General features: G+C 46.9%; 2 protein-coding genes across 2 annotated transcripts in view; both read right to left on the bottom strand.

The window, feature by feature from the left end:
• Positions 1-27,108, bottom strand: part of LOC147673652 (protein S100-A4-like) — a 178,538-nt gene that overhangs the window by 137,525 nt on the left and 13,905 nt on the right. The gene's annotated exons all lie outside the window — the stretch shown is intronic.
• LOC147673653 (protein S100-G-like) lies at positions 16,429-18,508 on the bottom strand. The gene is made up of 2 exons (XM_086946392.1): positions 18,350-18,508; positions 16,429-16,601 (listed from the first exon to the last, which is right to left on the bottom strand). Exons 1-2 carry the CDS (start codon positions 18,479-18,481, stop codon positions 16,467-16,469), a joined length of 267 nt encoding a protein of 88 aa, XP_086802518.1. The 5' UTR covers positions 18,482-18,508; the 3' UTR covers positions 16,429-16,466.

Here is a 27,108-nt window from a genome sequence, read left to right as displayed (position 1 = left end):
GTACAGGAAGCTAGATGAAGACCCTTAACAACAGATCCAGGCATTAATTTCAAACATTGTGCAAACGGGTAAGGAAGGCGGATTTTTGGGCCCAAAAGAGAGTGAGTTTCTTGTGAAAAAGTTCCCAAGGCATACTTGTCGTGGGTTACGGAACTTGGAATCAAGGGCATGGCCCTTGCGTGGCTTAAATCTTTTCCACTAGACAAATTTCTGATCTCTCTCTAGGAAGAACATTAATCACCAGAGTCATCATGATATTTTTATTGTTGCTGAAAATTGGTCGGAGGCCAGGAAGGAGGCAGCAATTGTTTTCAAAACCATAATATACTTGCTAACATGATGACTCCACCTAGAGTTAGCAGCCGGTGTGGCCACACTGGTTGCAGCGCCCTAGAGCTGGCCCTTCTCAAGGGTCCTGTGACGTCAGTGACTGTTGTTCTATGGTGTGCTGCTTCATAGGCCTGCCCGCAAGACTGGAGTTGAACTTCAGTATAGATAGTGGTGAACAAGCCTTGAAGGTTAACCTACACTTGTCATGCTAGGGTCCACCTGCTGGTGCGAAGACACCAGGACTTCTAAGGTGTTGAGAAGCCTTCAAAGGTCTAGCATGTGATTGTGCTCTCGCCGGAAAGTGGTCTGGTGGACTCGTTATTAAGGCTGAACCAGGTTCCCAGTTCCAAATTCAGCAGCTCTGACCATAGTGCCACATCCTCTCCCCCACTGAACACCATACTGCCCCACTGAGAAAAACTCCCACTGTCTTGAACTACAACCCAATTGTTGCCCGCTATAAGCACCTGGATGTGGCTCAATTAAAATTAAGCACTAGACAAGAGAAATATGCGGCCTACAAAAAATAAAGTAACAACATCGGGGAAAAAGCTAACACTTATAGGGAATGCAAAATTCCCCCGCTGTGTGCTCAGTGTCGGATAAAGTATTTGGTCAGAGGAGACGTTCGGAGCCTTCACTCAGGCCCGGAGCAGGATCCGATCGTCAGTATTAAGCCCCAGCCCATCAAGAATCCTCGCCTCCTCTGCGTCGTGAAACTCAAGGACCGCTCGCAGCCAGCCCCCTCGTTCCGCTGTCAGAGTTCTCTCGCCAGGCTCAATCTACACGGACAGCTTCACACTTGCGTGTATCTGCACCTACTATCGTCCGGAGCCTCGGGCAGTGTCCCGGCCGCAGTCCACCAGTCCTCAGCCCCACAAGGCCCCAGAGTCGGATCCAGCCCACGCCTCTACTATGTCGCCGCGGGTCAACACAGCTCCAGTCAGCCCCTCAGCCGGAAGCCCTTGGTGTCAGCAGTCCGCTCCGTATCGATATACGGTCAGTGGTAACAGGTAAGGGGAGGATACTGAAGGATATTTCACGGTGGCCGGCGGAGCAGCAGTACAGCGCTGCCATCTTGCCGCGCGCCAAGCCACGCCCCTGCTACTGCTACTGCTGAACTTGGAACAAGAAATTAGATTTTTTTTATTTTTGGCATGCCAGTTTACTGCTTTGTATGGGAAAAACCGAGCATGCTGGGAGGGGCTGGGAGGGTGTGGGATGGCGCAGAGGGCAGTGAGGGTGGGAGGCAGGGGGCCATGTACTTATTTTTAGGTGTCGGCTAGCGTAGGCTGCGCTTGCGCAGTCTCGCTGTCGAGATTTTATGTTTTCTAGTAGTGGGACTTGAACCCGCCCCTCTTCTCCATTGGCTGGCCTCCTAAATGCTGGCCAGCCATTGGAGAAGAGGTTTGTCTTTCCAATTAGGCCCCGTCTTTTTCGGATTTGGGGGTGTATTTTTTAGGTTCTTTCACTCTGTGACGTCTCAAGTCATTAAAAAAAACAGGTCCCGCATTCTGAAAAGGACGGGGCTTACAGACTCCTGCTGCTGTGTTGAGTCCTCTCCTGGTGTGCTGCGAACACTACACGCTGCTGTGTGCGCATTGAGTAGTTAAGTTCACTTGGTGCCAATAAACCGCTCTTTGTGGGGGCATGTCCAAGACCAGTCCTGCACACCCAGAAGCTTTCACAGCAGCAGCATTCGGAGGCACAGAGCAGAGAAAAAAAATCGCAAGTGGATAAAGGGCCTACGAGAAGGCAGTGAGTCAAAGAGCCATACCCGTGCCCAGGGAACCACTCACAGCAGCGGCGGCACAGTATAGGGCGGGACGCAGAGCAGAAGAGACCATAGGACCGGAGGTCGGTAGCCGCGGGAGGGAAACAGTAGGTGACGCGTTAGTGACGAACATACCGTCCGGCCGGCTCTCCTGTGGCGGAGCGCGCCACAGACGCTTCTGCGTGGCTAAGCTAGAGTCCTGTAAGACTAAGCCTGTTGTGGTGACGAGCCTAGTTACCTGCACTGTTCACATTTGCACGAGGGGAAGGTGTCTATCAGATGGTCTCACATACGGGTGCTGGCTGTTTCACACTGGTAGGCTCAGTGGGCCTGGGACGTAGGTTTTCTCACACAACAGTAAGTCACTCAGTAAAAGGCCAGAATCTCAGCCCTCGCGTCGGTGAAGCCCGCCCACTGACGAATGCGGGACGTGCAGCAGCTCTCTCGGGGTCCCACAGCCAATGGAAAACTGACAGACGGTCCACTAGCCAATGCGAGGGAAGATGCAGTCTTCGTGGCCCCATAGCCAATTAATAAAAGATAGCAGCTGTGCTAACCAATCGTTGACCGCTGTGTGCTTTCTGGAACCCTATAGCCAGTAACCAACTAACAGAAGTTCAACAGCCAATACGGTCACACGCATTCTTGCAAGCAATCTCCTTTCACTGCACTGTTCATAGTGCTTACAGAGTACGTTTCCTCTTAACTCGTTGCCTTGGAGCACTTGGGTGTCCCAGCTCTGGTGCTGCGGTTCGCTTAATTACCGTAAGGGACAATAGCCGTCAGTAAGAGTGCCCTGGTGACCCAACTGGTTTAAATCTCAGCTGAGGACTGCGCAGGTAAACTGGACACAAGTGATCATGTTCTTTAATATGGGAAACCAGAATCAGCTAAACTTTCATAGATAGATGATTGGAAGAAGATGAATATTTTGGAGGGGTGGACTCATAATTGTTTGCCCAATTATAGAAATAATCTGGGATTTTACCCATTACTGGGAGTCTTGTGTCTAAACACTTACATAGACAGTCGATGACTTGACTGATTAATTGGCAGCGCTGCACATGACTGTGAGGAATTTGCTGACCCAGTATGTGTTGGGCTGTGCCTACAGCATCATGGCTTGTCAAAAACATTTGTGGGGGGCAAATATCATATGTGAGAGGGCCTCTCACGTTTTCTCGTAGCACAAGCACCTCAAAACAGAAGCAATATCTGACGAAACATTTGGAGCACACGGCGCAACCTAGTGGCAGGTGCCTTTACTTCTCTCATGAATATATCACTAAAATTGGCAGCTGTCTTAACTTGTCTAATACTATACCACAAAAACACGTGAAGCCTACATTTGGATAAAATACATAGACTGGACAGTAGCAGTGTGTGGCTGTGTAAAGTGCTGTGCCTGGGGCAAACAGCCCTGGCAGTCCCTTACCTCTCTTTGTAACAGCCCTGATATATATAGTAGAGATCAACAAAAACATGGCCCAAATAGAATTACTACAGCATTTAACAGCAAGACTTCTCTCAGGGTTGGATCATGTTTCAAACACTCTTAGTACACTACACTTGTTGGCAAAAAACAGAAACATTAGTAAAGTCAATAAGTCTGGTATTGTTGGCTGCTAACATTTGTCTTTGCCAATTTTTGTGATTTTGTTTGTTGTACATTTGTTTAAATGAAATACTACCTCTCACCCCTTCACACCCCCTCACCCTCACACCCTGACACCCTCACCCTAACACAACCTCACCTTCACCCCCTCACCCTCACAACCCCTCACCCACCCTCACTAACCCTCAGACACTCACTAACCCTCACACTCCCTCACCATCACCCCCGGTGCTTCTGTGTGTGTGTCGCTGTGTGTGTGTGTGTGTGTGTGTGTGTGACGCTCTGTGTGTGTGTGTGGCTCTGTGTGTGTGGCTGTGTGTGTGTGGCTATGTGTGTGTTGGGGGCTCTGTGTGTGTGTGGGGCTCTGTGTGTGTGTGGGGCTGTGTGTGTGTGTGGGGGGGGGGCTGTGTGTGTGTGTGCGTGTGGGGCTCTGTGTGTGTGTGGGGGGCTCAGTGTGTGTGTGTGTGCCTCTGTGTGTGTGTGTGTGTGTGGCTCTGTGTGAGTGTGGCTCTGTGTGTGTGTGTGGCTCTGTGTGTGGTTCTATGTGTGTGTGTGGCTCTGTGTGTGTGTGTGTGTGGCTCTATTAATCAACTAGTCACTCTCTACTAACTATTAATCACTGCTAATACTCTCTACTACTCTCTAATGCTTACCTAGTGCCATTGTAAATGACAATACCATATATTTATCGGTTTTAAAAAAACAATAAATGAAAAAAATGGCATTTGCAATGCCAATAGCTCTAACTTTAACAAAGACGAGACCATTGCATTGTAAATGCTTGTTTAGTTTGGGCCGTGAGGATATGCAAGAGAATGGTGGGTGGCTGCGAGGTGACTATTTTTATTCCACTGTAAGTGGGCATGGAGGGGTTCATGCAGAAGGTGGTGCAGATGGGTGGCAGGATTCGAGATTGGCGGTGTGAGGTTTTTCAGAGGGTGGTGGGTGGCAAGAGGCCAGGTATTCATTTTTCAATTTTGGTTGGGGATATATGTCGAAGGTGGTGGGAATGGGTGGCACAAAGGCAGGTTTAAAAAAAAAATGTATGTTATATGTGGCTCCTCCATCACTCACTCCCCTGCCTCTGCGCACATGCTGGAAACCGGAGCAGATGATTTGGATTGCCATATGCAACAATAGTTATTGTTTTGTATTGTAATTGCATGTATGTAGCGTGGGGCACTCGGATTCAGTTGTTCATGCAACTGGCTCTTATGGAGTTTTTGCTTTGGTTCATAAACCCATTGACTTCAGGGCTCTCCTGGATCCCATCGATCGACTTGTGGTAGTTAATGGGTCAATAAATAATCATACCCTTCTGCTGATAAGAATTAGTGGACTTAAACAGACAGCCCGGGTTTCTACAACTCATTTCTATAGTTGTGTTACAATTTACTTGAGACATAGGCCAATGGTAGTGCTTTTAATATGGTTTGGGGTATTCATTTGCCTAGGGCAATACGAGAGTTAAACAAATGGCTAGGGCAGCTGTTCAGGTGTGGAATGCAAAAAGAACGTTTGATGGACAGCATGCAGAACAATGTCATACATTCACTCCAGTACTGAGATCTGGGCATAAATCCATCGTTTTTTTGCTCACCATGCCATTCCAGTTTGAACCCAGCCATATGCAAATGAGTCTTGACCATGTGCCTCATGTGAACAGTCCATCCCGAACAGCCAATCCGGGTCTTCCCTGGACTGGAAGCAAGCATCCTAGGACCGGTTTTGGGGTTTAACCCCTCTTCAGCCAGGATAGCTGGGTGTGAGTGCTTGCTATGTTCAACACTCCATCCATCATCCCTTTGGTTTTGCTTTGTTCGCCCTAAGTTTGCAGGGTATGCCCAGACGGGGGCCCCTTGCTCACTTTGCCACTGGATTCAAGCTAGCCTGGCTGATGACGGCTGATTAGCCAGAAACAGGTCCCAGGATGCTTCTGTCCGGTCCAGGGAAGACATGGCTTGGCAGTTCGGGCTGGACTGCTCCCAAGAGGCACAGGGTCAGACTGACTTGCATATGGCCATGTCTGAACTGGGGTAGTGGAGTGAGCTAAAGAATGATGATGGATTAAGCCCAGATCAGTTGACTGGGGGTGAGTGCTTGCTATGTTCAACACTCCGTCCATCATCCCTTATGTTTTGCTTTGTTTGCCCTAAGTTTGCAGGGTATGCCCAGACGTGGGCCCCTTGCTCACTTTGCCACTGGATTTAAGCTAGCCTGGCTGATGGCTGATTAGCCATAAACCGGTTCCAGGATTCTTCTTTCCGGTCCAGGGAAGACATGGCTTGGCAGTTTGGGTTGGACTGTTTCCAAGAGGCACAGGGTCAGACTGATTTGCATATGGCCATTTCTGAACTGGGGTGGTGGAGTGAGCTAAAGAATGATGATGGATTAAACCCAGATCAGTTGACTGGAGGTGAGTCTTTGCTATGTTCAAGACTCCGTCCATCATCCCTTTGGTTTTTCTATATTCAGGTGTGGAAGACATTTTGTTCTAACACTGTGGCTGATACTTTCAGACATGCTCATTCTAATGTCCATGAGTACACATATTATTACACTTTTTGAACATCTGTGTCCTGGAGCAACAATTCTTTGTAGTTGCGTAGTGTGGACAGAAATGTAAAGGTTTGTTATTTCCTATTTTGCAAACTTTCAGACTCTAGACCAACGCTCTCTAAATATGAGCATATATAGGGCTTTAATAACCTGAAAAGCCTAGAAATTCATGCTAGATGCATCGTTCGACCTGATATACTCATTTAAATTACCGGATGAAATTGTAAGGCTTTATAAAAATGTACGCTGTATCCTTAGACATGTCATTGTATGGGGAAAATTTAAGGTGTACATTAGAGATCTATCTGTTCCCTTGAAAATTGCATTCTTAAGGTGAAAGGGAAGGACAGAGTGCAACTTGGATTAGTTTAAGATGCCTTTGGGGACCACACATTTATTGTCAGAACAGGAGATCATGGAACAGAATGTCTTAGCCAGAAGAACAGGATAGATAAATGGGACAAGGCAATAATGTGATTCAAGAGCAGTTTGAAATATGTGAAGGGCAAATAGCACACCAGAGTAGAATAGCAGATGGGCAATAAATGAGTTGTTATTCTATGTCTACTAGGTGTTTTACAGTCAGACACTCTGTATCTCAGGCGTGTTGAGACACAACCTCAGTGAGGCTGATCATGTAAGTGGAGCTTTGGCCTTCCAATAGTTCTTCAGGAGGTTGTTGCGGTTAGTGACACTCTTAACCCTGATAAGGCTCCTGGCCCAGATTGCCTGTTTTTTTAAATTATTTATGTAATGGTTTCTTAATGTGCTCAGGCAATAGGAGGGTGTGACGAAGTGACAGGAGTTTCAAGGAAAGCAGTAGTCTCAGGATGAATATGTGACGTTACATTGCGGTCTTCACACCGCGATACATTTACAACGCAGGCATTACAACGCAAGTCGTTACAACGACTTGCGCTGGATGGCGCTGGACTTAAATAGTATGATTTACTATTCAAACTCCAGCCCACGTAACAGTAGTGAAGGTGTTGGAATAGTATATCATACTATTGCTCAGTGTATAGCGCTATCCAGCGCAAGTCGTTGCAATGCCTGCGTTGTAAACGTATTGCGGTGTGAAGACCGCAATGTAACGGATGTCTTCCCTTAGGATGCTTGATATTAGGGGATAAATGCTGGGAGGAAGAGGTGGGTTTTTGGATATTTTTTAAAAGATGTGGTTGGTGGGTCGTTGTGTAGACGCAATGGGAGAGAGTTCTTGGGGATAAGCTTCAATGGTGCCAAGTTCCCCAAGCGGTTTCAGTTTAGACTGGAGCAGTGTAAGATAAAGGAACAAGGCTGATATTTGGCCTCTGGATGGATGACCTGGAGCGAATACCTTGGGGAGTTAGGCGGGGTTGTATTGGGTGGCTAATGGTGAAATTGCGTCATGGTTGGACTTGTACACCAGGCCAAGCGCTAAAATTGATTGAGAAAGCAACAGGGTTGCAAGTTCCCATGCCCTTAAGACACAAATCATGGTTCGCCCGGCAGCCAAAAAAGACTTCAGATACTGAGACCCATATTTTATTCTTTCACTGCGAAAACCAGAGATTAAAGTACTAGAGATTGTGATTTTACTTGGGCCAAGCCCTATCTGATGAAAGACATTCACAGTGGTCAGCCAGGGTTGTCCCATGGAGGTACACTGAAAGGAACGAAATAATATAATCCTTGCACTCTACTTTGTATTTCTTTTGTAAGAACATGAAGAAAGGGTCATATCCGGTGCGTTATGGAATAGGTTTTATATGGAATTAGACTTGAAATGATGGCTAGTTCGCCTTGAGGTTTTTCTAGTATAGAAGTTACATGACATCCTGGTGTGGGTACAATTTAGGCATCCATTAGACAAATACCACATATGTCCATTGTTAGATCCTGTATCATTGACACAGTTTTCCCTGACTTTTTGCCTTCTAACCTCCTTTATTTTACTGTTTCTGCTGTCTTTGTTTTTGCTGGCTTTAGGAACCTGGACACTTTACCTCTGCTGACCAGTGCTAAAGTGCATGTGGTCTTTACTTAAAAAATTGGAACATTGATTTATCCACAACTGGCATATTCAATTTACTTATACATTGTTAGTAAAGTGCACTGCATTTGCACAGGGCCTGTAAATCACATGATACTAGTGGGCTTGCAGCTCGGATTGTGCCACACACTTAAGTAGCCCTTTACTCAGGCCTGCCAGTGCTTTACAGTGATGTGTTTTAAACTGCCATGTCAACCTTGCAAGTTAACCTACTTGCCAGGCCCAAACCATTCTTCTTAATACATATAGGTCACCCCTAAGGTAGTCCCTGGACAGCCCATAGGCAGGGTGCAGTATATTTAAATAGTAGGACATGTACTTTTAGGTTTTACATGTCCTTGTAGTGAAATACTCTTACATTTGTGTTTCACTGCTGCAAGGCCTATCTCATCCATTGGGTAACATTGGGATTGCCTTATTACAGCTTATAGAAGTCATTTCCAATTGGGAAGAGATGGTACCCCCAAATTTGGTGTATCTGAAATGGCAATTTAAAAAACAAAAACACCTAAACACAAAGTAAGGGTAGGTGTGACTGAGTGGCCATCTGCATGCTGATGGGTTATCCTAAGCAGGGTGGGAGGTAGGAGTTAACACCAACACCTGAAATGGCTGTGTCTTGTCCCAACACAAAGGGTTGCATACCCCTCGCTAGTGAGTCTGGAGCCAGGGAAGGAAAGAAAGGGACTCTGTGCACGTCAAACCATCTCTTTAAAGTCTCCCCCACTTTGAAGACCCATCTTTGTATAAGTACTGGACCTCTGACACCACCAAATCAGAACACTTCTGGCACTGAGGACATTCTACCAGGAAGAAGGACTGCTAAGCTGCTGGAGGCACTGCATCTTGACTGAACTGCTTTGCTGGTTGGCCTGCTACCTCTTGCCTGGGAGTAAGAGGGACTGGACCTGCATCTCTACATACCAGAACCAAAGTATCTCCAAGGGCTTGTTGGCTTGTCTCCTGTTTTTGAGGTCTCAGTGATACAACCAGCACCTGGACTCTCTGCTGTGACTCCTGCTCTGCCAAGTGGTGCCAATGCAGTCCTGGGCCTTTGGAAGTGTGTATCAAATGCTGCCACAAGAAAATCCAAGCATTGACAACGTTGCACTGATCGGAATCGGTGCATTTACCTTGCCACTGACGCATCGCCGCTGCTGCACCAACCGCGGGCACTGCATCGCCGATTGTGCAACGCATCGTCCCCTGTTTATGATGCATCTCGAAAAAAGTGTGCGGCTCGCCGTCAACTCATTGCTTTGTGCTACTCACATGGCCTACAGCCCTGCAGTTCGACGGTGATGCATCGCCCCGATGTTCATCACACATTGAGTCTCAACACATCTTCGATTTTGCGCAGCTTGGAAACCGACGCATCGCCTACATCTGCAGGCTTGACAGCGACGCATTGCCTCCTTTGCCCACACGCATTGCCCACGACATAGACACATCCAAAGTATTGTTCAGCAGGCCAAGGCTGGTCCCTTTATCTGACCCGCACTCCACCGCAGTCATCCTGAACTTTTGGATCTGCCCCGGTCAAGCGCATCCAAAGTATTGTTCAGCAGGCCAAGGCTGGTCCCTTTATCTGACCCGCACTCCACCGCAGTCATCCTGAACTTTTGGATCTGCCCCGGTCAAGCGCAACCAGATAGCCCCAGTTGGGGCTATCTGTTTCTAAGCACAAAAACACATTTATTCTTTAAAAATTGATATCTTGACTTCTACTTATAGAATTTTTGTTGTTTTGCTCTTGTTTTGTTGATAAAAATAAAAACTATTGTTCTAAACTGGTGTTGAGTCTTTTTGTGTTGTTTTCACTGTGTTACTGTTTAAAGTGTAGTGCAAATATTTTACACATTGCCTCTTAAGTTAAGACTGACTTCTCCGTGCCAAGCTACCAGAAGGTGAGCACGGATTAATTTAAAGTGTTTTACTGACGTTCCCTGACTAGGATTGTGGTTCCTGCTTGGACAGGGTGCATACCTCTGCCAAACAAAAACTATATTTCTAATATTTATGTTTCCAGTCTATATCCATCATCACATTTTGGTTCGGTCACTATTGTGTTGAGTCTTTTGAAGTGCGCATGTTTAATGTTTCCAAGGAGTAGTAGTCCCATGCCCGCTTTATGCAAAGTCATGGGTATCTCTTACACACCCTGTCTTTCTGGATGCATGAATGTCCTTCTGTTCAGAAGTGGCCGGCTGGGCTGCAAAATCCTCCTTATCAAGTGTGTCTCATCTCACTGAGGTGTTTGCCAGGCAGGTCTTAAATCAACTGGGCCTTCCTCTTAGTTTTCACTGTCAGGGATGCTGGTCACCTCGCCTGACAGCCTAGCAATGGAAGGCAGTTACCTACTGTGGCTTAAATGCCAATGGCTTTAATTACAAGGGTTGTATGACGCGATATCGCGGATATAGATATCACGCGCATTTACATCGCGGCTTTTAAATCGCAACGGCGATGACATCGGCAATTTAAACATCGCGCGTTGTTGGGCCGCTAATGCGACCTTTTAATTGGATCGCGTGTTACATCACCAACATTACATCACGCGACATAACAACGCCATGTTCAATGCCTTCCTATTACATTTCAGCCATGATAGCCTGTATGCAGAAAGTACTGGAATCTGCTGGAATTATTTAATAACCAGGTGTTGAGCGGGACAAGTAGATCACGAGGAGTTCTGCATATAACTACTTACAATCAAAGTGTGAGATTTATGACATGGATGTGTTTGATAAGATTGTACAAATGAAGAGGATTTTTTGTTGCCAGGACCAAGATCGATTGAATTGAAATATTGGTCAATCATTATAAAGTGAGTAAGAGAAGTGAAGGAGAGTGAGAGAGAGTGGATGATAGGATAGAGAGAGATACCACGAAGAGGGGTGTTTAAGGTGAGTATTTTTGGCAGAGGTGCATTTGGTTTCCCAGTCCAGCCTTGTTGGCCGGTTTCTTTGATTAATGAAGTGCTGAGTGCATATGAAACACAGCCAGGCCCACTAAGTATGAACTGATAAGGTATGAGTTAATTTCCATTCTGGGAGGATGGGTTTGACAACTAAACTACAAAATGGCCCAAGAATGCAGTATAGTTTTTCTCAAGTTTATGCAAATGAGTGAATGTGTGGACTCGTAAGCATATAGCAGTGGGATAGCTCAAGCCTTATAGAGAGAGCAAGTTGACAGTCATAAAACATGTGTAAGAGATCACCACCCTGCTTTCGTTTTGTCCAACGTAAAAATGTTGCTAAATGCCAAGTTTGTTGCACCTATAGGGCCCCTGCTTTGTGGATAATGAAGAAGCTTGTTTTTCCCAGCGACGGGATTCTTTCCTTTTCGTTTTTTTAACGCTCCAATGTATCCCTAAGTTACACCAAACTTAACTAAGTTTTAGAGGGTGTTAAGTCCTATTATCATTGCTGTAGGCATCGTAGCATTAGCAGGTACACTGTTACTATACTACAAAGTGTAGTGTGCAGCATGAATTGACAAACTGCTTCACAATTCCTCCATAGGTCAAAGAGCATGTCAGTCTGCAGTTCATCATACTGCAGTCCAGGTTGGTGTAATCCATGTGGCAACCTATGTAAAGTATTCACTGAAGATGTTTATCTTCCTAAGCGCATGCCTCTTTGTATTTGTAGACATTAAATTCTGTTTCCCAGCTTTGCATCAAAGAGTCAGCTGAGACTTGTGATACCATAAAAGGGCTAGTGCAAAAATGCAATACTAGCTCACACCTCTTGAGAATGCTGACTAATAGAAAAATCTATGCGTGGTGACGTGCCTCACACACACTAGCCCTTGAGGCTAGAAACATGGTCCAGTAAGGAAGCTCAGCAAGCAGTAATGGTTCTTGATGCTAGTTATCTTGTATTTCTCACAATGCATGTTGTATGGCCATGCGCGCACGCTCACACCCCATTTGCCTGCTCCCCCTCCCTGTCCCCATCTGCGAGTCTGAGCATTCATTCATCCATCCATCCATCCATCCAGACATCCATCCAGACAGCCATCCATTAATCCATCCGCCATCCATTCATCCATGCATCCACCCACCCACCCACTCACCACACACACATCCGCCCACCCAGCATCCATACATGCATCCATGCATCCATCTACCCATACACCGACCCATCATCCGCCATCCATTCATCCACCCAAGCACCCATTCATCCATCCAGCCATCCATTCATCCAGACTGCCATCCATTAATCCATCCGCCATCCATTCATCCATGCATCCACCCACCCACTCACCACACACACATCCGTCCACCCAGCACCCATAAATGCATCCATCCATACATGAATCCATCCATCCATCCAGACAGCCATCCATGAATTCATCTGCCATCCATTCATCCTTGCATCCACCCACCCACTCACCACACCCACATCCATCCACTCAACCACCCATAAATATTGACACCTGAGCCATTAGTGATAGGCTTTGAATATTTGCAGTCTTACAAGGGAACAACTGTTGCATTGTTGAAAAAGCCTGTTTCCGTGACGTGATTAGGGAACAACTGTTGCATTTTGGAAAATGCCCGTTTCCGTGACGTGATTTGTTCGCAGTGTTCAGTTTTTAGAAGGGAACAACTGTGTGTTGTATTGGCATGTGTTGAAAAAGCCCGTTTCCGTGACGTGATTATTTGCGCTTGCCCGAGGCCACGCAGTGGCCATAAAGAGGGCGGGCTCCTAGTCACGGAGGGCTGCCCCGCCCCTGTATGACGAAGCATTCTCCTCTCCCGAGGCAGTCTCCCCTGGTAGGTGGAGGCTTGTATGTGACGCACGTCCCGTTACATATGTTGTATGTAATAAACCTGCAGCAACTTTTCCCAAACCTAACACATGTGTCTGTGTGTTATTTGCGGGTTTGGGCATTGTGGGGCGGGGGTTCTGGTGGCCCTGATGTGACTATGCAGTCTTCAGTTTTTAGAAGGGAATAACTGTGCGTTGTATTGGCATGTGAGAGTCAGCATGCCATTAACATCGCATGCATTGTAATTGCATGCGATGTTAATGACATCAACCGCAGGTAGTACTTTGTCGCAGGGCTGAGGTGCGTTGGCCGAGGGGGAGATCATACAGACAGGCGAAAGTAGTCTTGCAGCATATGCGCGTGCGTGGTGAAATGCGCATGCGCAGATTGTACGGGGAAAGATCATCCAGATGGGAAGATCATATAACTACGGTACACCGGCCCTCTAAGCCCCCTACGGGAGCTGCCTCTGCGAAAACCGAGTGTTTGGCAGAGTAGATGTGACAAAATTACTCTCCTACTTCTGTAGCTCATCCATCAATGTGTTTGTGAAAAGCTACACAATTAATGTAATTATTTGATGCACAGAGCCTTTTTTTACTTAAAAGTAAATATGGCGCAAAGGAGTTTTGTTGGCTGTAAGTGATTAGTGTTTTTTTTGTTTTTAATATTAGAACGAGTAAAAAAAGCCCAGCTCACCTGTCGAGCAGCGAGAGCCTTGAACTCTGCCGGTGAGGACTTCAAGGCTCCCCGAGTTTACTCGGTTCTGCAGGTCTGGCATCCTCTAGGAGGTGCTGACTCTGTATCAATCCCTGTCCTGCCTGTCTGGCAGCTTCGAGGCTGCAGCTGCGCCAATGCCCTCTGTGCCAATGTGTGAAGTTAAACGAGGGTGGGCACACCCAGATTGGAAGGGGCCTGAGAGCTGCTGGCAGGTCACAGCCTCAAAGGACACTGCAGCATTTCGGGTGAATTTCTCAGTGTATGAAGCCCTGCCCTCTGTGTGTGATGCGATGGTGTGTACGCAAGTGACGTGTGCATTTCGATGTATTTATTTTACAGTTCTGGGGTAACGCCCCAGCCCTGGGTACAGCCGCAGAGGAATGTACAAGGGGAGGACGGAGGGTTAAACTGCACATTAACGCGTCATTCAGCAGGCCCAATGAGACCCATGGCAGGAGCGCTCCTCTTTGTAACAGATGATCGAGGATAAAGCCTTAGAACAGGCAGAATACAAGTCATTAATTATTATCTTGCCAACTCTGACCGGATAAAAGTTCAGAGTCCGAGTATTTCACATTGCACATAGTCCAAATGCTGCACAGCCAGTCGTGTGCAATACAAGCATTTACGAAGCAATAGGTTTTGCATTTGCGAGAGCTTGAGCCATTACCATTGTAAATGACAATGCCAATAACTCAAACTGTCTCAAATGCGAGACATTTGTGGCACCCGCGGTTTAGCTTGCAAACGGTGAGCTTAAGCGCGGGTGCCACAATGGTTTCCAAAGTAAAGAAATAGAAAACACTTTTTTCTATTTCTTTATTTTTAAGCAATAATGACACCCACCATTTAGCTTTCAATGTTGCAAGCTATAGCGCATACCCGTTTACACTCCCTTGGATGGAACACACCAGTGACGCGTTAGTCTGCGCCTGGGCAAAAGTAGTAAGCGCTACATATTCTTAGTGCTAGGGGCCCCCACCAGAATAGACCCCAGTACGGAAAATATATCAGTTTCACTCCGGAGCTGAAAGGTGAGGAAGGGCATTTGCATGGAAGGGATTTTCTTTATGTTTCGAACGTGGGTGTTGCTGCCCCAGCGTCTGCAAATGATAATCCCGCAAGAGGAATTCGTTTTCATCCAGACCGGTCAGTTCCTTAAGCATTTAGCCCTGGAGGAAGCCAGTGGGCATCTCCTTGGGGTAGCCATGTTTAAAAACACGAACAAAACCCAATTAACATTCGGCGTGGGTAGCTTTGACTACCCGTGCCTCGTGTGTCTGTAGTGTTACTGAAGTTAACGCAAAGTGGTGCCTGGCGGCTCTTGCCTGAGAACCAGTTCGGAAATTGCTCTTTTGTTTTTGGAAGAAAGTGACTCTGACGTAGGTGAGGGACAGTTTTATTAGGAAACTTCAGTTCTTGCCTAAATTGTGAAAGTGTACTGTCACAATTTATTTATTTTACAACCATCTCCAAAAGCACAGTTTGGTACATAAAGCAGAAAACAAGCCCCCGAGTGGTGCGCGTGAGCAGCCCACCCCTCTTTCCTTCTTTCATTTAGTTGCTTCCATGGGAAATGGTTCCAAAAACAGAAGAAGGTCGCGAGTGGTGCGATCGCGCACGCCACATGGTTTCAATTATCGCGCCCGTGTCTGGGCACGATAATTGAAACCACATGGCCGGCAGTGCGCGTAATAGACACAAATAGGCCATGGGCGGAGCAACGCGACCGCCTTTGGCATATTGCGTGCCATCTCAGTGAACCACACAGACGCAAAGCCCAATCCCGTGGCACATAAGGATAAGCACACGCACGAGAGTGTGCAATTCCTAGGTCACTCTCCTAAACCCCCTTTTTGCCTACTAAATGTTTCGCGCTGCTCGATAAGTGCTGAGCACTGCACCGCTAGGCGCGAGACCTAAAAAACAGCTTTATTTAAAAGCAGTCCCAAACATAGAGGTCTGCTGAGCCCAGCAAGCCAACATACCTGGGAGGGCCAGCCATTCCCAATGGGGTCGCAAATTGCGAGTGCCTCATTAATATACATGAGGCTTGCAATTTGTGACCCCATTGGGAATCGCAAACTGTGTCTCAGACACTGTTGTACATAGCATTTTGCGACTCACAATTGAGTGCAATTTGCGAGTCACAAAATGTTATGGTCATACATCTGGCCCTAAGCCTTCTTTTTTAGTGTTCTGATGAGGGTTTGTCAACATCCTGAGCATACGCCATGCATACGACAGGTAAGACCCATATAAGAGTTGACATCCACTGTCAGACTGAAAAGGAATTCCCAGAACCGGACTTTCAGCATTTATTAGTGGATTTGTGACCCCACAGCAATGCCATATGAAGCTACGTCCTTGCATTTTCCCACCAAAGCAGCCACTCCACGTGGATGCAGGACGAGATAAAGACTTTCCACAGTGGGTTCAACGCAAAGGTGAATGCTTGAAAATGAATCAGCCTTAAGTAGTCACCTAGGCCACCTTGCAGTCAAATATTTACTAGCCATTCCTCCACTCCAGATAAGTATCATCTATTGACCATGTAGCAACCCCACTGGCAAAGACAGGCACTTTTTAAAACGAGAAAACATAAACGAAAAGTGTGGAAAATATTTTTTATTCAACTCAGACCACCATTTTTAACATTCTTCTTCTATTATTATACTCAGAAAAGCCATAAACATGGCAAACTCCTTGTAGGAAACCTTCTTGTCACCATCCATGTCCATCATTTTTATCACTTCTTCCACCGCCTGCTCGTCTTTCCCGGAGGCCTGCAGAAGAGGAGGCAACAATCAGTAGGAAGTTCAATAAATGTGAAGTACATTACTTACTTGCAGCCCGTTCTACGCCCTCACGGTGAGCAAGGATTGTGAGGCGTGCCCCCTCCCACAGTCAGCAATATACTCAGGACACAGAGACGTTCTGCCCCTTGAGATCCAGGTATTTGTTCTGAACTGGTGGGCCAGACCATAAGATGGGAGGAGTCCATTAGCCCCATACCCTGGCAGATTCTGTGGACCCATTTCAGTCTTGGAGTTGATTTACCCACACTGACTTCTAGGTGGCTGCTCTTAAGAGGCATCTAAAGATAGCTCCATTGAGCAGTCCAACTTATTTCCTCCTAGGCAGAGATCAAGACTAAAGCTCTGTCTTTGGGGTTGCTGCTGTCAGTCACCAGCAGCCCTAAAGGAGAACCTGCTCAGCTGAAACACACAAGAGCACTGCACTGAGTGTATTGATGCTTCCAGAGGCCCCCACTAGAGAGAGTAAGAGCTTCAAAGACAATGAGAAGGTGGATTAATCCAGAGCCCTGGACATTACCTGGGAAGCTTGCATTCCTGCACAAGAATCAGCGTTGTTAATTATGGGACCCCCCCCCCCCTTCCCTTTTAGCCTCCCTGGTACCTGGTAACCTCCATGAGCCCTCGTCTCATCCACGGCACGAGTAGAATGTTCCAAGACATACCATATAATCCACACTGAATCTGCTGGGGCATGACCAGGTCCAGCAACTAGCCTGTGCTGTGCCAATACAAGATCAGTGGTGGAAGTACACACCCCGCTCTACATAGTCAGGACTAGACCACGATGTTGCTCGTTGGAAATAGGCCGTTTGTATGGATGGTGCCCATATATCCTGAAGAAAATGGTTCTCCACTTTTAGGACTGGCTCAGGAGTGAATGTCTTAGATTGTTGTTTTAGCCAGAATTGTCTTCCTCCTTCCTTCTTTCTGTGATTTGCATCTACACTCAGGGTGCGGTTTCCAAAGGCACTCCTAATGGGGTCATTTGGGAGATGGCCCTTGGGCTGCTCTGTAGGCCTTGTCGAAGAGCTAGAAGTGGAATGCTATTTCTAAAGCAGACTAAGGTCATGCCTTTCCAGCTGTGATGCAAAATATCAGTACTATACTTAAACCACAAGGGATGTTGGCAGATGCCATCCATCTTTATGGTGAAATTCGGGTTGAAGCATGGCTACATGTTGAAAAGGAGAACATTAGGCAGGGAGCCGGGCACTTGTAGTGATGAAGTCCAGACAGGTTGTTGAGTTCAAGATGATTTATTGTAGATATCTAGAGGAGCCCCACAGGAGCAGCCAGCATGCTGCTCAGCCCCATCATGGCTGTGGCTTTTCTTGACAGACACCCAACATTCCCTGGTACATCATCACACTGTAACATTCCACTGGCAAGGCATGTGGTGGAAACGGCACACACAAGAATGGATAGTAAACTAGAATGCTACAGCACTCCACAGTGATACCGCTACGAAACAATCAGCTCTATTCTTTCAAGGAAACCTTTGTTCTAAAGTTTACATACACAATCCTTCTGGGTGGAAGTGGAGAGGGCAATAAAGCATCACCAGATTGGTGCAAAGTGGAATAAAGTGACTATTGCAGCACTCACCCTAGCAAATTAGGGGGAAACAAAGTACAGATGGGTTGTGCATGTCATATCTGTGAAAAGGGGAAATAAACGTCCTACTATAGTCAATCTTCATTCCACGATGTACTCACAGACAAAGATGGGAACTCAGTCTTCACAAGAAGTTGCAGCTCTTTCTGGTCTAGTTCGCCACACTTGCCATCTGCGCCAGAGTATTTTTTGAAGGTCTGGAGCATGTTTACACAGTGCTGTTCCAGAGCCATTATAACTGGTGTTTTGATCTGTAAAGAAAGTAATACTGCAGTCAGTGTTTAGGAATTAAAATGGCAAATAGTGTCTTTATCAAGCAGTAATGACCCACTGACCATTACGTGAGAACTACCTACAGTCCCCTCCCACCCTCTAATCCAGCCCAACGGATAACTCTATAACTCCTCTTGATGATTTGTGCGCTCCAAATAGGCCTGGCCTGGGCAAAATTTTAATTACTTCAGTGAAATTGACATATTGCATGTTACGTGAAATTTGATGTATGTTTTGCTGGAAGGAGACTGGTTTGCACAAAATATATCCTTGCAGTGTTTTCTACATGCTCAAGTTTCCTGTCTGGATGAAACAAGACTTGTTTGTTTAAAACGTCAAGCAAGACACAGACAATCCTCTTTTTATTTTAAATCATTACTTTGATAATTTTGCTTAGAGATATTATAGCCAAAAAGAAAATTATGCAGTTTAGCTTTCCTAGTTCAAATGACAGCTTGTGCCTACGTCTATCTGACAGTGTCAAGCACAGTTCTTTTATTTTGATTCCTGTATGATTTGTTTATTTTTTGGGCTTCTCCGAACGCAGGAGCGGCCCGTCCATTAGGGCAAAGGGGCCCCACCACATTCCTTTTTTGCAGAAATGAAGAGTGTCTGTCAGTCTGAGCAAAGGTCAGTCTGACAGACATTCTTCATGTCAGGTCAGGCAGCCAGGCACTGTACATGCAGTAAATGGGCAGGCATCTGGCTACCTGAGCTGGACTCTGCCGGGCCAAAGATTTCACAGCCCTGTGGACGCGACCTCCTCCGTGTCAAGGTATACTTTGGGCACCCCTGTAGGCACAGAAGCAATCGAAATATCTCTTTCCTCAAACCCCAAAAGCCCGTAGAATTACACGTGGTAGAAAGACAGAGTCAAAATTAAAGATAGGCAGATAGAGAAATAGATTAGACAGACATCAAAGAGGGAAAAATTACTTTTCCAGGTGGCCCTTTGGAGAATGAAGGCCCCCGGCAACTGCCCACTTTCCTCGTGCCTTAAATGGTCTCTGGACTTCCTCATTCCAGCAAAGCGCTTGGAGGTTCTCCCCCTCATGGCGAGGGAGTGCGTCACAGATATACTCTGACCCGGGTGGTGTAGTCTTGAGCCCTGAAGTGCCCAGGGCCGACTGTCCATCAGTGACACCTCGTCACAGAGCTAAGTGGGGCGAGCAGTCTTGCTGACCCCATCTAATACTGCGACGAGTAAGGGACTGCTGCCTACGCTTATTGGCTGACCAATAGAATGTGGTCCTAATACTACAGGACCCACCAAGCGTTCCCTCTCACCACTCTAGATTACAGCTCCAGGCAAGTTTTTATGTTTGGTGCATGTGTGCGTGTATGGATGTGTAATTGTGTGGTTGTGTACGTACTGTGAATGGGAGCGTGTCTGTGTATGTGCTTGTGAATGGTAAATGTATGTGTCTGCAGTTGTGCACTTGTGAATAGATGAGTATGAGTGAGTGTGCATGTAGGTGGGTGAGCCGGAGTATGTGTGTGCATCGGTGGCCCACCGGCCCCCGCTTGTATTACCGGCCAATGAGCCAAGATGTAACATGCCCACAACACAAAACACAAGAATGCATTCCGATAACAGTTTCATAGTCTTGCTCCACAAACTGTACTTCCATTTCATCTGCCTCCTCCTAGATTTACTGTCTTTGTGTGATCTTTCTCTCCCCATTGTTAAGTCTGATCTGAGTGACCCACATTTCTGCAGGTCAACACAGCCCAGTCTCCTAAAGCACCTACTGCAGATCAGGGCCAGTATACCAGATCAAAGTCTCCAAGTTGAGTTTCTTCAAGGTGGACCAAATGAGCAACATTTGGTTTTTCAACATCACCTGGAACATGGGTGTGTTAGGAGGGGTTTTGGAAGGGACTATTGCAAGCCAAGCCAGCTCTTGGCCTGGGAGTGTTGTGTTGTTAATTCTGTATTCAAAGTTCTTTCCTGGAATAGAGCCCACAGTGCTGCTTAAACCTTAGAGTTAGAGACTGGAGAGAGCTGTGGGCTGGTGGTGGTTGGTTATCCCGGGGCCTGTGGTCCTCTGCTCCTGGGGCTGCCGTAAAGTCAAGTTTCAAAGTAATACGAATCAGTGTGAATTCTTCAGGGTCCTTCAGCCCTGATGGTGGTAATACGGTTATAGTCGTGAGCGGTCCATTATAGAGGTGGCAGTTCCTGTCTTGTTAATTTCTTTTGATGTCTTCAGTAATCAAGATCGACATTGATGGGTGTGTCCAAAACAAATCAATAAAATACTGAGCAACTAGTTATGAAGTCACCCCTTGTCCAAAGTCCTTCATTTTGTATGATAGAGACATGACGCAGATACACAGTAGAATGGAAGCAGCCCCTCCCCCCTTTTTAAGAGGGGCCAGAGATCCCCCAGCTGGTGGGTGCAGTGTGTAACTGCAAACACCTGTGGGGGATGCCTTAAGCCAGTGAAACCTCTGCTCCCTCTTTCCATGGGTTGTCTTAGGGGGCACAGTAACTGGGTGCCACCTCCTGTGCGGTGCACTTCCAGAAGGCGTGTTTGTCATCGTGCCTGCATCTGTTATATGGCATGGGCACAACAGCAAAGGTTTTCTAACACAGGTGGTGAAAGCTTCCTAACTAATCATAAGATGTGTAATATTTCCACGAGCTTAGGTGTACGTTATACAATACCCACCTAGGGCAGGTCACCAGAATTAGGAAGGGGTGTGCGAAATTCACGAAAAGTACTTTTGAGTAATTACACGAAATTTGGGAAAAACTACATGCAATGCTGCATTTAGGACTATATTGTATTGAAAGAGTGTTTTTGCACCCTTTTTGGGTGCAAGAATGCATTTTGCGTAAAAAGAAAAAACCCGCAGAACACTCAAGTGCCATGAACAACAGCTGCTCGCGTTCCATTCCTTCCGTGTCCCCATGCTCCTGCGATAGGATTTGTACCTGGACAAACTCATAATCAAGGGACGTGACATTGTTTAGGGATTGTTGCGTACCTGGTGTAACATGAAATCCTACGAATTGCATGAGTTTATGCAGAGGTAAAGAAAATGTTGACCAAGCATAGAGTTAAGTGAGAGTAGTGGAGCGAGAATGTTGATGTGGGATGATGGGAAGAAGCCAGGCAGTGGACGAATTTCCCTGGGGAGGGGCATTATTGTGGGAGATCCTGAAGAAGCCAGGTAAAGAGGTAAGGACCCCAATCATTTCAGAGCACAGAGTTAGAAGGATCTGGTGTAGCCAGGGCTGAAAAAACTTACTTTGTTCCCAAAAGCCCCATCATGTCCATGTCAGATGGGGACATTGGACAGAACAGATCGCTTTGAAGACTTCATTGGTGGAATCCGCACCAAACTGAATGACCGTCCCCTAGCAATTGATCCAGTTAAAGGTTAAAGTCGGCCTCAGGTCGGATTGCATATCAACTGCAACTGATGATCTCTTAAGGACTAAAACAGACAGGTGTGAATCAGCCACAGACCATAGTGCCCTCTAGGCAGATGTGTGCAATGTTTTAATTTTTTGGCAACCTTCATGAAGTTTCTATGGAAAATGGGGCAGATGTTTCCTTTCTCAACATCATGATTCTGGGACAAATATTGTCAGATATGGTCACTTAATACGAACAATCTCCTCCACAATGCTTCTGTGCCTAAAAGACTCAGCAAATATATACTTGCAAAGAAACATTCTTTAAACCTTTAGTAGCTTGGCAGAGCTTGGTAAGAGTGAAAAAGATCTGGCTAAAGTGGTGAGAATTGACTATGAGAAGAAAAACTTTGATCAAAAGTAAACCAAGAACTTCAGTGTGGAAAAAAAAAGAGAAATCAACAAATGTGGACATCCGTGTAGTAACCCACCCTGCTGGGGATTCATTGAGAAGGTTCAGGCAAGAGGTTGGACTCTGCCCTAGGCTGGATAACATCACCCCTCTGAGGTCTCACTTTGCGCTCTGAGGACTCACTTTGCTTTTTGGGGGCCATACCTGCCGTTTCCTGCTGATAGTCCCCTGCTGCGGGTCTCCCGAGTTTCCTCCCGCCGCTGCCGCATCTTCCAGCAACGCGGCACGGCCACAGAGGACCACAACTCCCAGGAGCACTAGCGGCGGAAGCCGCCACCATCCACAGCGCACCCGGAGGCGCTTAAATTTGAACAGAGCCCCGGTGGAGCGGGTGCTCTGAGGTCTCACTTTGCTTTTTGGGGGCCATACCTGCTGTTTCCTGCTGATAGTCCCCTGCTGCCGGCCCCCTCGAATTTCCTCCCGCCGCTGCCGCATCTTCCAGCAACGCGGCCACAGAGGACCACAACACCAGGAGCACTAGCGGCGGAAGCCACCACCGACCACAGCGCGCCCGTATGCGCTTAAATTTGAACAAAGCCCTGGTGGAGCGAGTGCTCTGAGGTCTCACTTTACTTTTTGGGGGCCAAACCTGCTGTTTCCCTGCTGATAGTCCCCTGCTGCCGGTCTCCTGAGTTTCCTCCCGCCGCTGCCGCATCTTCCAGCAACGCGGCACGGCCACAGGGGACCACAACTCCCAGGAGCACTAGCGGCGGAAGCTGCCACCGCCCACAGTGCGCCCGGAGGCGCTTACATTTGAACAGAGGTTGCGGGATCACGGGCGGGTCGCCCCGGGTTAAGCCTGGAACAAAGGCCGGACCGTCTGTGGCCGTCAAAGGCCGAAGGAGGCCGGGCTGGGCCACCTCCCTAACTTCACCCCTACTGTTTCTGTATCAGTCTCAGTAAGGCTTTCCTCACACTGTACAACTTCTCCAATATTGTAGCACAGGGGCTGTTGTATTATCAGAGTTCAAAATCATTGTATATGCCAATGACCACACGGTCAGGAAACGGAAGGAGGGTAGGGGGGTGTGTGTTAGTGGCACATTAGATCAGTTCATCACTCGAGCTTACTCGGTCCTCGAACACGAAATCGCTATTACTGAGCGACGCCTCTCCATTGAACTGCTGAATCGTAAGCGTTCTTCTTTGGGGCCATTAGCACTGGTCGCCTCCCCTGTCAACGCAGATGAGCGCACCGAAAGAGACACATCTGGCAATGCACTGGTTAGTTTGTCTAGTCCAGGGGTTAACCCCATGAGGTCCGTAGCGCAGGGACCTCTAACCCAGATTGATCTCCCGAATTCACCACAGGTGGTTATTCTAAACAGGGATCCTGTACGTACCAGTAACATAACGCCCCCCCTGGGTACCCTAGTGCAATCAGAGAGAATGAACATCGTAGGAACCATAACAGCTCCTGCTAAAAGAAAAAGAGTTGGTAGTGGTCAGAAGGGGGGATGCCCAAAATCCTTTAAAAAAAACAAAACAAGAACACATAAGGTAACTGAAAAAACAATAGGCCCGGGGAAGTCATTGAATTCGCTACCTTTACCATTAAGGGATAAATCATCTACCGGTAGCCCGGTTCCCCGCAACTCTATAGTGCTGGTAACCTCCAACCCAAACCTATTTCCACCTGTAGGCCCTATACCACAGACTCCCCTTATCGCCCAGATAGAGCAAATTGCTAAATCGCTCATACTTCCGCTACTCGAGAGGGTAAAAGTATTATCTGAGAGGCTGGAGAGATTTGAACAAGCCACACTTGATAACTTTTTTTCCCTGAAGACATTGATAAAATTACACTCCAGAAATAGACAAAATGATCCTGAAACAAAATCCTTCGAAAGATCCCACACCTCCACTTGTGTTGGTATCCCCACCCACTGCTGCAACCTCTGGGCCACTATCCGGAACCACCCCGGTAGCAACGGAAATCCTAACCCAAAACGCCCAGCAAGGTAGAAAATGTAACTAATTTCCACTAATTTAACTCTAGCTAAAGGGGCGAAAAAACCTCCTCGAAACCTTTCGGTTCAGGGCCTGGAAGCAGATAATAGCTAAAGTAAAACAAACAGGCACTGTAAGGATTTACCTGTAATAGGACAAAATACCGGTATGGAAAACCCAGCTGAGCAAAACTTAAGTCATATTAACTTGCCTCCCGAATGCCTACCTTACGTAGTTGTACTAACTGGAGTCCCCCAGCTTAAGGCCGGCAAATCTGAATCTTATCATGAACTTAAAAACAAAACTACATATTGGCTGAACAAGAATAGACCGCTCCCGAGCCAAATGAATGGTCAGGTTCTTTTTGTAAGAAGGGTTAACTGGGTTGGTAACAGGACTAAGGACACTTCTGGGGACTGTATCCTTGTGAATTTTAGGGATGCACGTGTTGCGAGGTTTATATGTAATCAACAGTATGGTCAAGATTGGAATGGAATCGGCACCTATGAACTGAGCCACTTTCATTCCCAATCCACTGACTCTCAACATACAGAATCCCTAATATCCTTCCCTGGAAGGGTTGCAAGGCGGGGCTACTTACATTAATCTCACAGCTCCTGTTCTTAACAGATGCCCAGATTTTTATGGGATAGAAAATGCTTACTGACATGGAGAACTCTGTCCCCCTATCTCGGCGGTAAATGCAGATGATGGGACATGGACTACTGCCAGTAGGATGACTGAAGAGCAGCAAGGGTACCCAAATACTTCTAAAAGTGTTTCTCCAATTAAAGCTGCTAGAACAGGCTAGGGTCCAAACTAACAATTACTCAGAGGAAGAGTGGGAGCCACGAGAGTGGGGGACAACGCCACGAGACTGAAGTTAGGGAGGAAATAAGTGGCACCCAGGCCTCTCATGTCGAATCTCACGAAACCAGCCCGACCTCACCAGAACAATATCCCGGGCTGGAATATATTCCCAGGTTGCAGGCTATTGCCCCGCTACCCCCGATACCTGAGCTTACCGCGACACAAGGTAGTGCATACTTTGCGCCAACACATATATCGCAGGATCTAACCGCAGTTGATGACAGCTTAAAGATTCTTAGCTGGAACATAGCGGGCATCTCAAAGAAATTAGATCTGCCCGATTGGAATATTCTGGTTGAGTCTCATAGGATTTGTATTTTCCAGGAAACTTGGAGAATGGTGCCCCATCATAAGGTCAGCTATACTACTTATTTCTTACTAGCAGTACCCCCGCTTACAGGGAGAGGGCGCCCCTCGGGCAGGCTCTTAATTTGGGTTAGTATCTCCCTGAGCTGCAGCATCAAGCAGATGCAATGCAATTCCCTTGATATTCTAAGGCTTTCAGTCAGGGGTGATCGGAGAGGGAAAACACTGGAGATATTTAATATATATGCCAGAGGAACAAAAGGAGGAGCTCCATCACCCACAGTCACAGTCCTAGAAAACGAACTCAGGCAGTGCCACCACGACATGCAAGTCCTGGTCGCTGGGGACTTTAATTGTACATTCGAGCCCCTTGCGGCAGAGGACGTTCTAGATATCGCTGAGGATGATGCTAAGAGGGGAATTCCTACACTATCAATCCATCCGATAAAGAGGTGGTCGCATATGGCCATACAGCTGAACACAGTCATGGAGTTCGGTTTGAGGGCCTCAAACGGCAGGAATGTTTCAGATCCAGCCGGGGCCCACACGTATAATAGGGTGAATCATTCCATAAGGATTGATTATATTCTCCTTGATTTTAAACTCTGGCGTTTCATGCAGGATATGGAAATACATCCTACTGCTGACAGCGATCACAATCCACTCTCTTTGAGCTTACATTCTCTGTGGCCGTTTGTGCACGGACCTGCGGCTACAGATAAAACAATGTCAACATTAGAAGTACGTCCCTCTAACTGCGAGAGACGCCTAAAATGGTGCAAAGTTGCTATAGATGAGGGGAAAGTCCGGGATATGGGGGCCCTATTGTTAGCGGCACTGACCGAGTTAGGTACGACTCCTGCGAACCAACATGATCCAATTAGGGTGTTGGTAATATTCCAAGACACCATTAAAGCGCTGGGGAACCTATTCCTAGTCCAAAGTAAAGGTGGGGCACAGAGGGGGTCGCAAAAGTCCAACGGCAATGATGGTTGGTACACAACAAAATGCAGACGTAAGAAATCTGCATTAATAAAGGCTGTAAAGCGTAAATCCCAAGCGATGATCCAGCTGGCCAGGAAAGAGTAGAAGGTGACCGTATCAGAAGCGAAGAAGGAATGAGAGGAACAGTATTGGCAAGCACTAAAGGAGGCCAGCATTGGGAGAGATGCTGGCTGCTTTTGGAATATCATAAGAACCAAGAATAGACCAGCTCATGATCTTATAACGTGCAATATAACAAGCCAAGCATGGTTCGACCATTTCTCAAAACTTTACTCTAGTCCGCAGGAAGGTCAAAATGAGTCTATTTCCCAAAGTTTTCTAGCAACTTTGGGGGAATTTAATAGACACCCCTTTACAGAAAAGGAAGTGGAAAATGCCATCAAGTGCATTGTACCACATAAAGCAGCAGGCCCCGATGGTATCCCCGGAGATCTCCTCCGATCTGACCTGCCCAAATGGGGAAAACGTATTTCTCTCCTAATCAAAGCCATCGATAATTGCACCACAATTCCTGAGTTGTGGAAGGGGGCAGAGGTCGTCCCAATCTTTAAGAAGGGGAGCAGGGACGACCCTGCCAATTACCGCCCAATAAGCTTGATCGACTCTACCCAAAAGGTTGT

This window comes from Lissotriton vulgaris, chromosome 12 (genome assembly GCF_964263255.1).
Source record: "Lissotriton vulgaris chromosome 12, aLisVul1.2, whole genome shotgun sequence".
Taxonomy (NCBI): domain Eukaryota; kingdom Metazoa; phylum Chordata; class Amphibia; order Caudata; family Salamandridae; genus Lissotriton; species Lissotriton vulgaris.
This window is presented reverse-complemented; position numbering and strand designations above follow the sequence as displayed.

Excerpts from the sequence above, each read along its gene's own strand:
- LOC147673653 (XM_086946392.1), bottom strand. The coding sequence starts at position 18,481 with ATGGCTCTGGAACAGCACTGTGTAAACATGCTCCAGACCTTCAAAAAA. Across the intron at positions 16,602-18,349 it reads CTGAGTTCCCATCTTTGTCT|GCCTCCGGGAAAGACGAGCA; the intron begins GTGAGTACATCG and ends CCTCTTCTGCAG.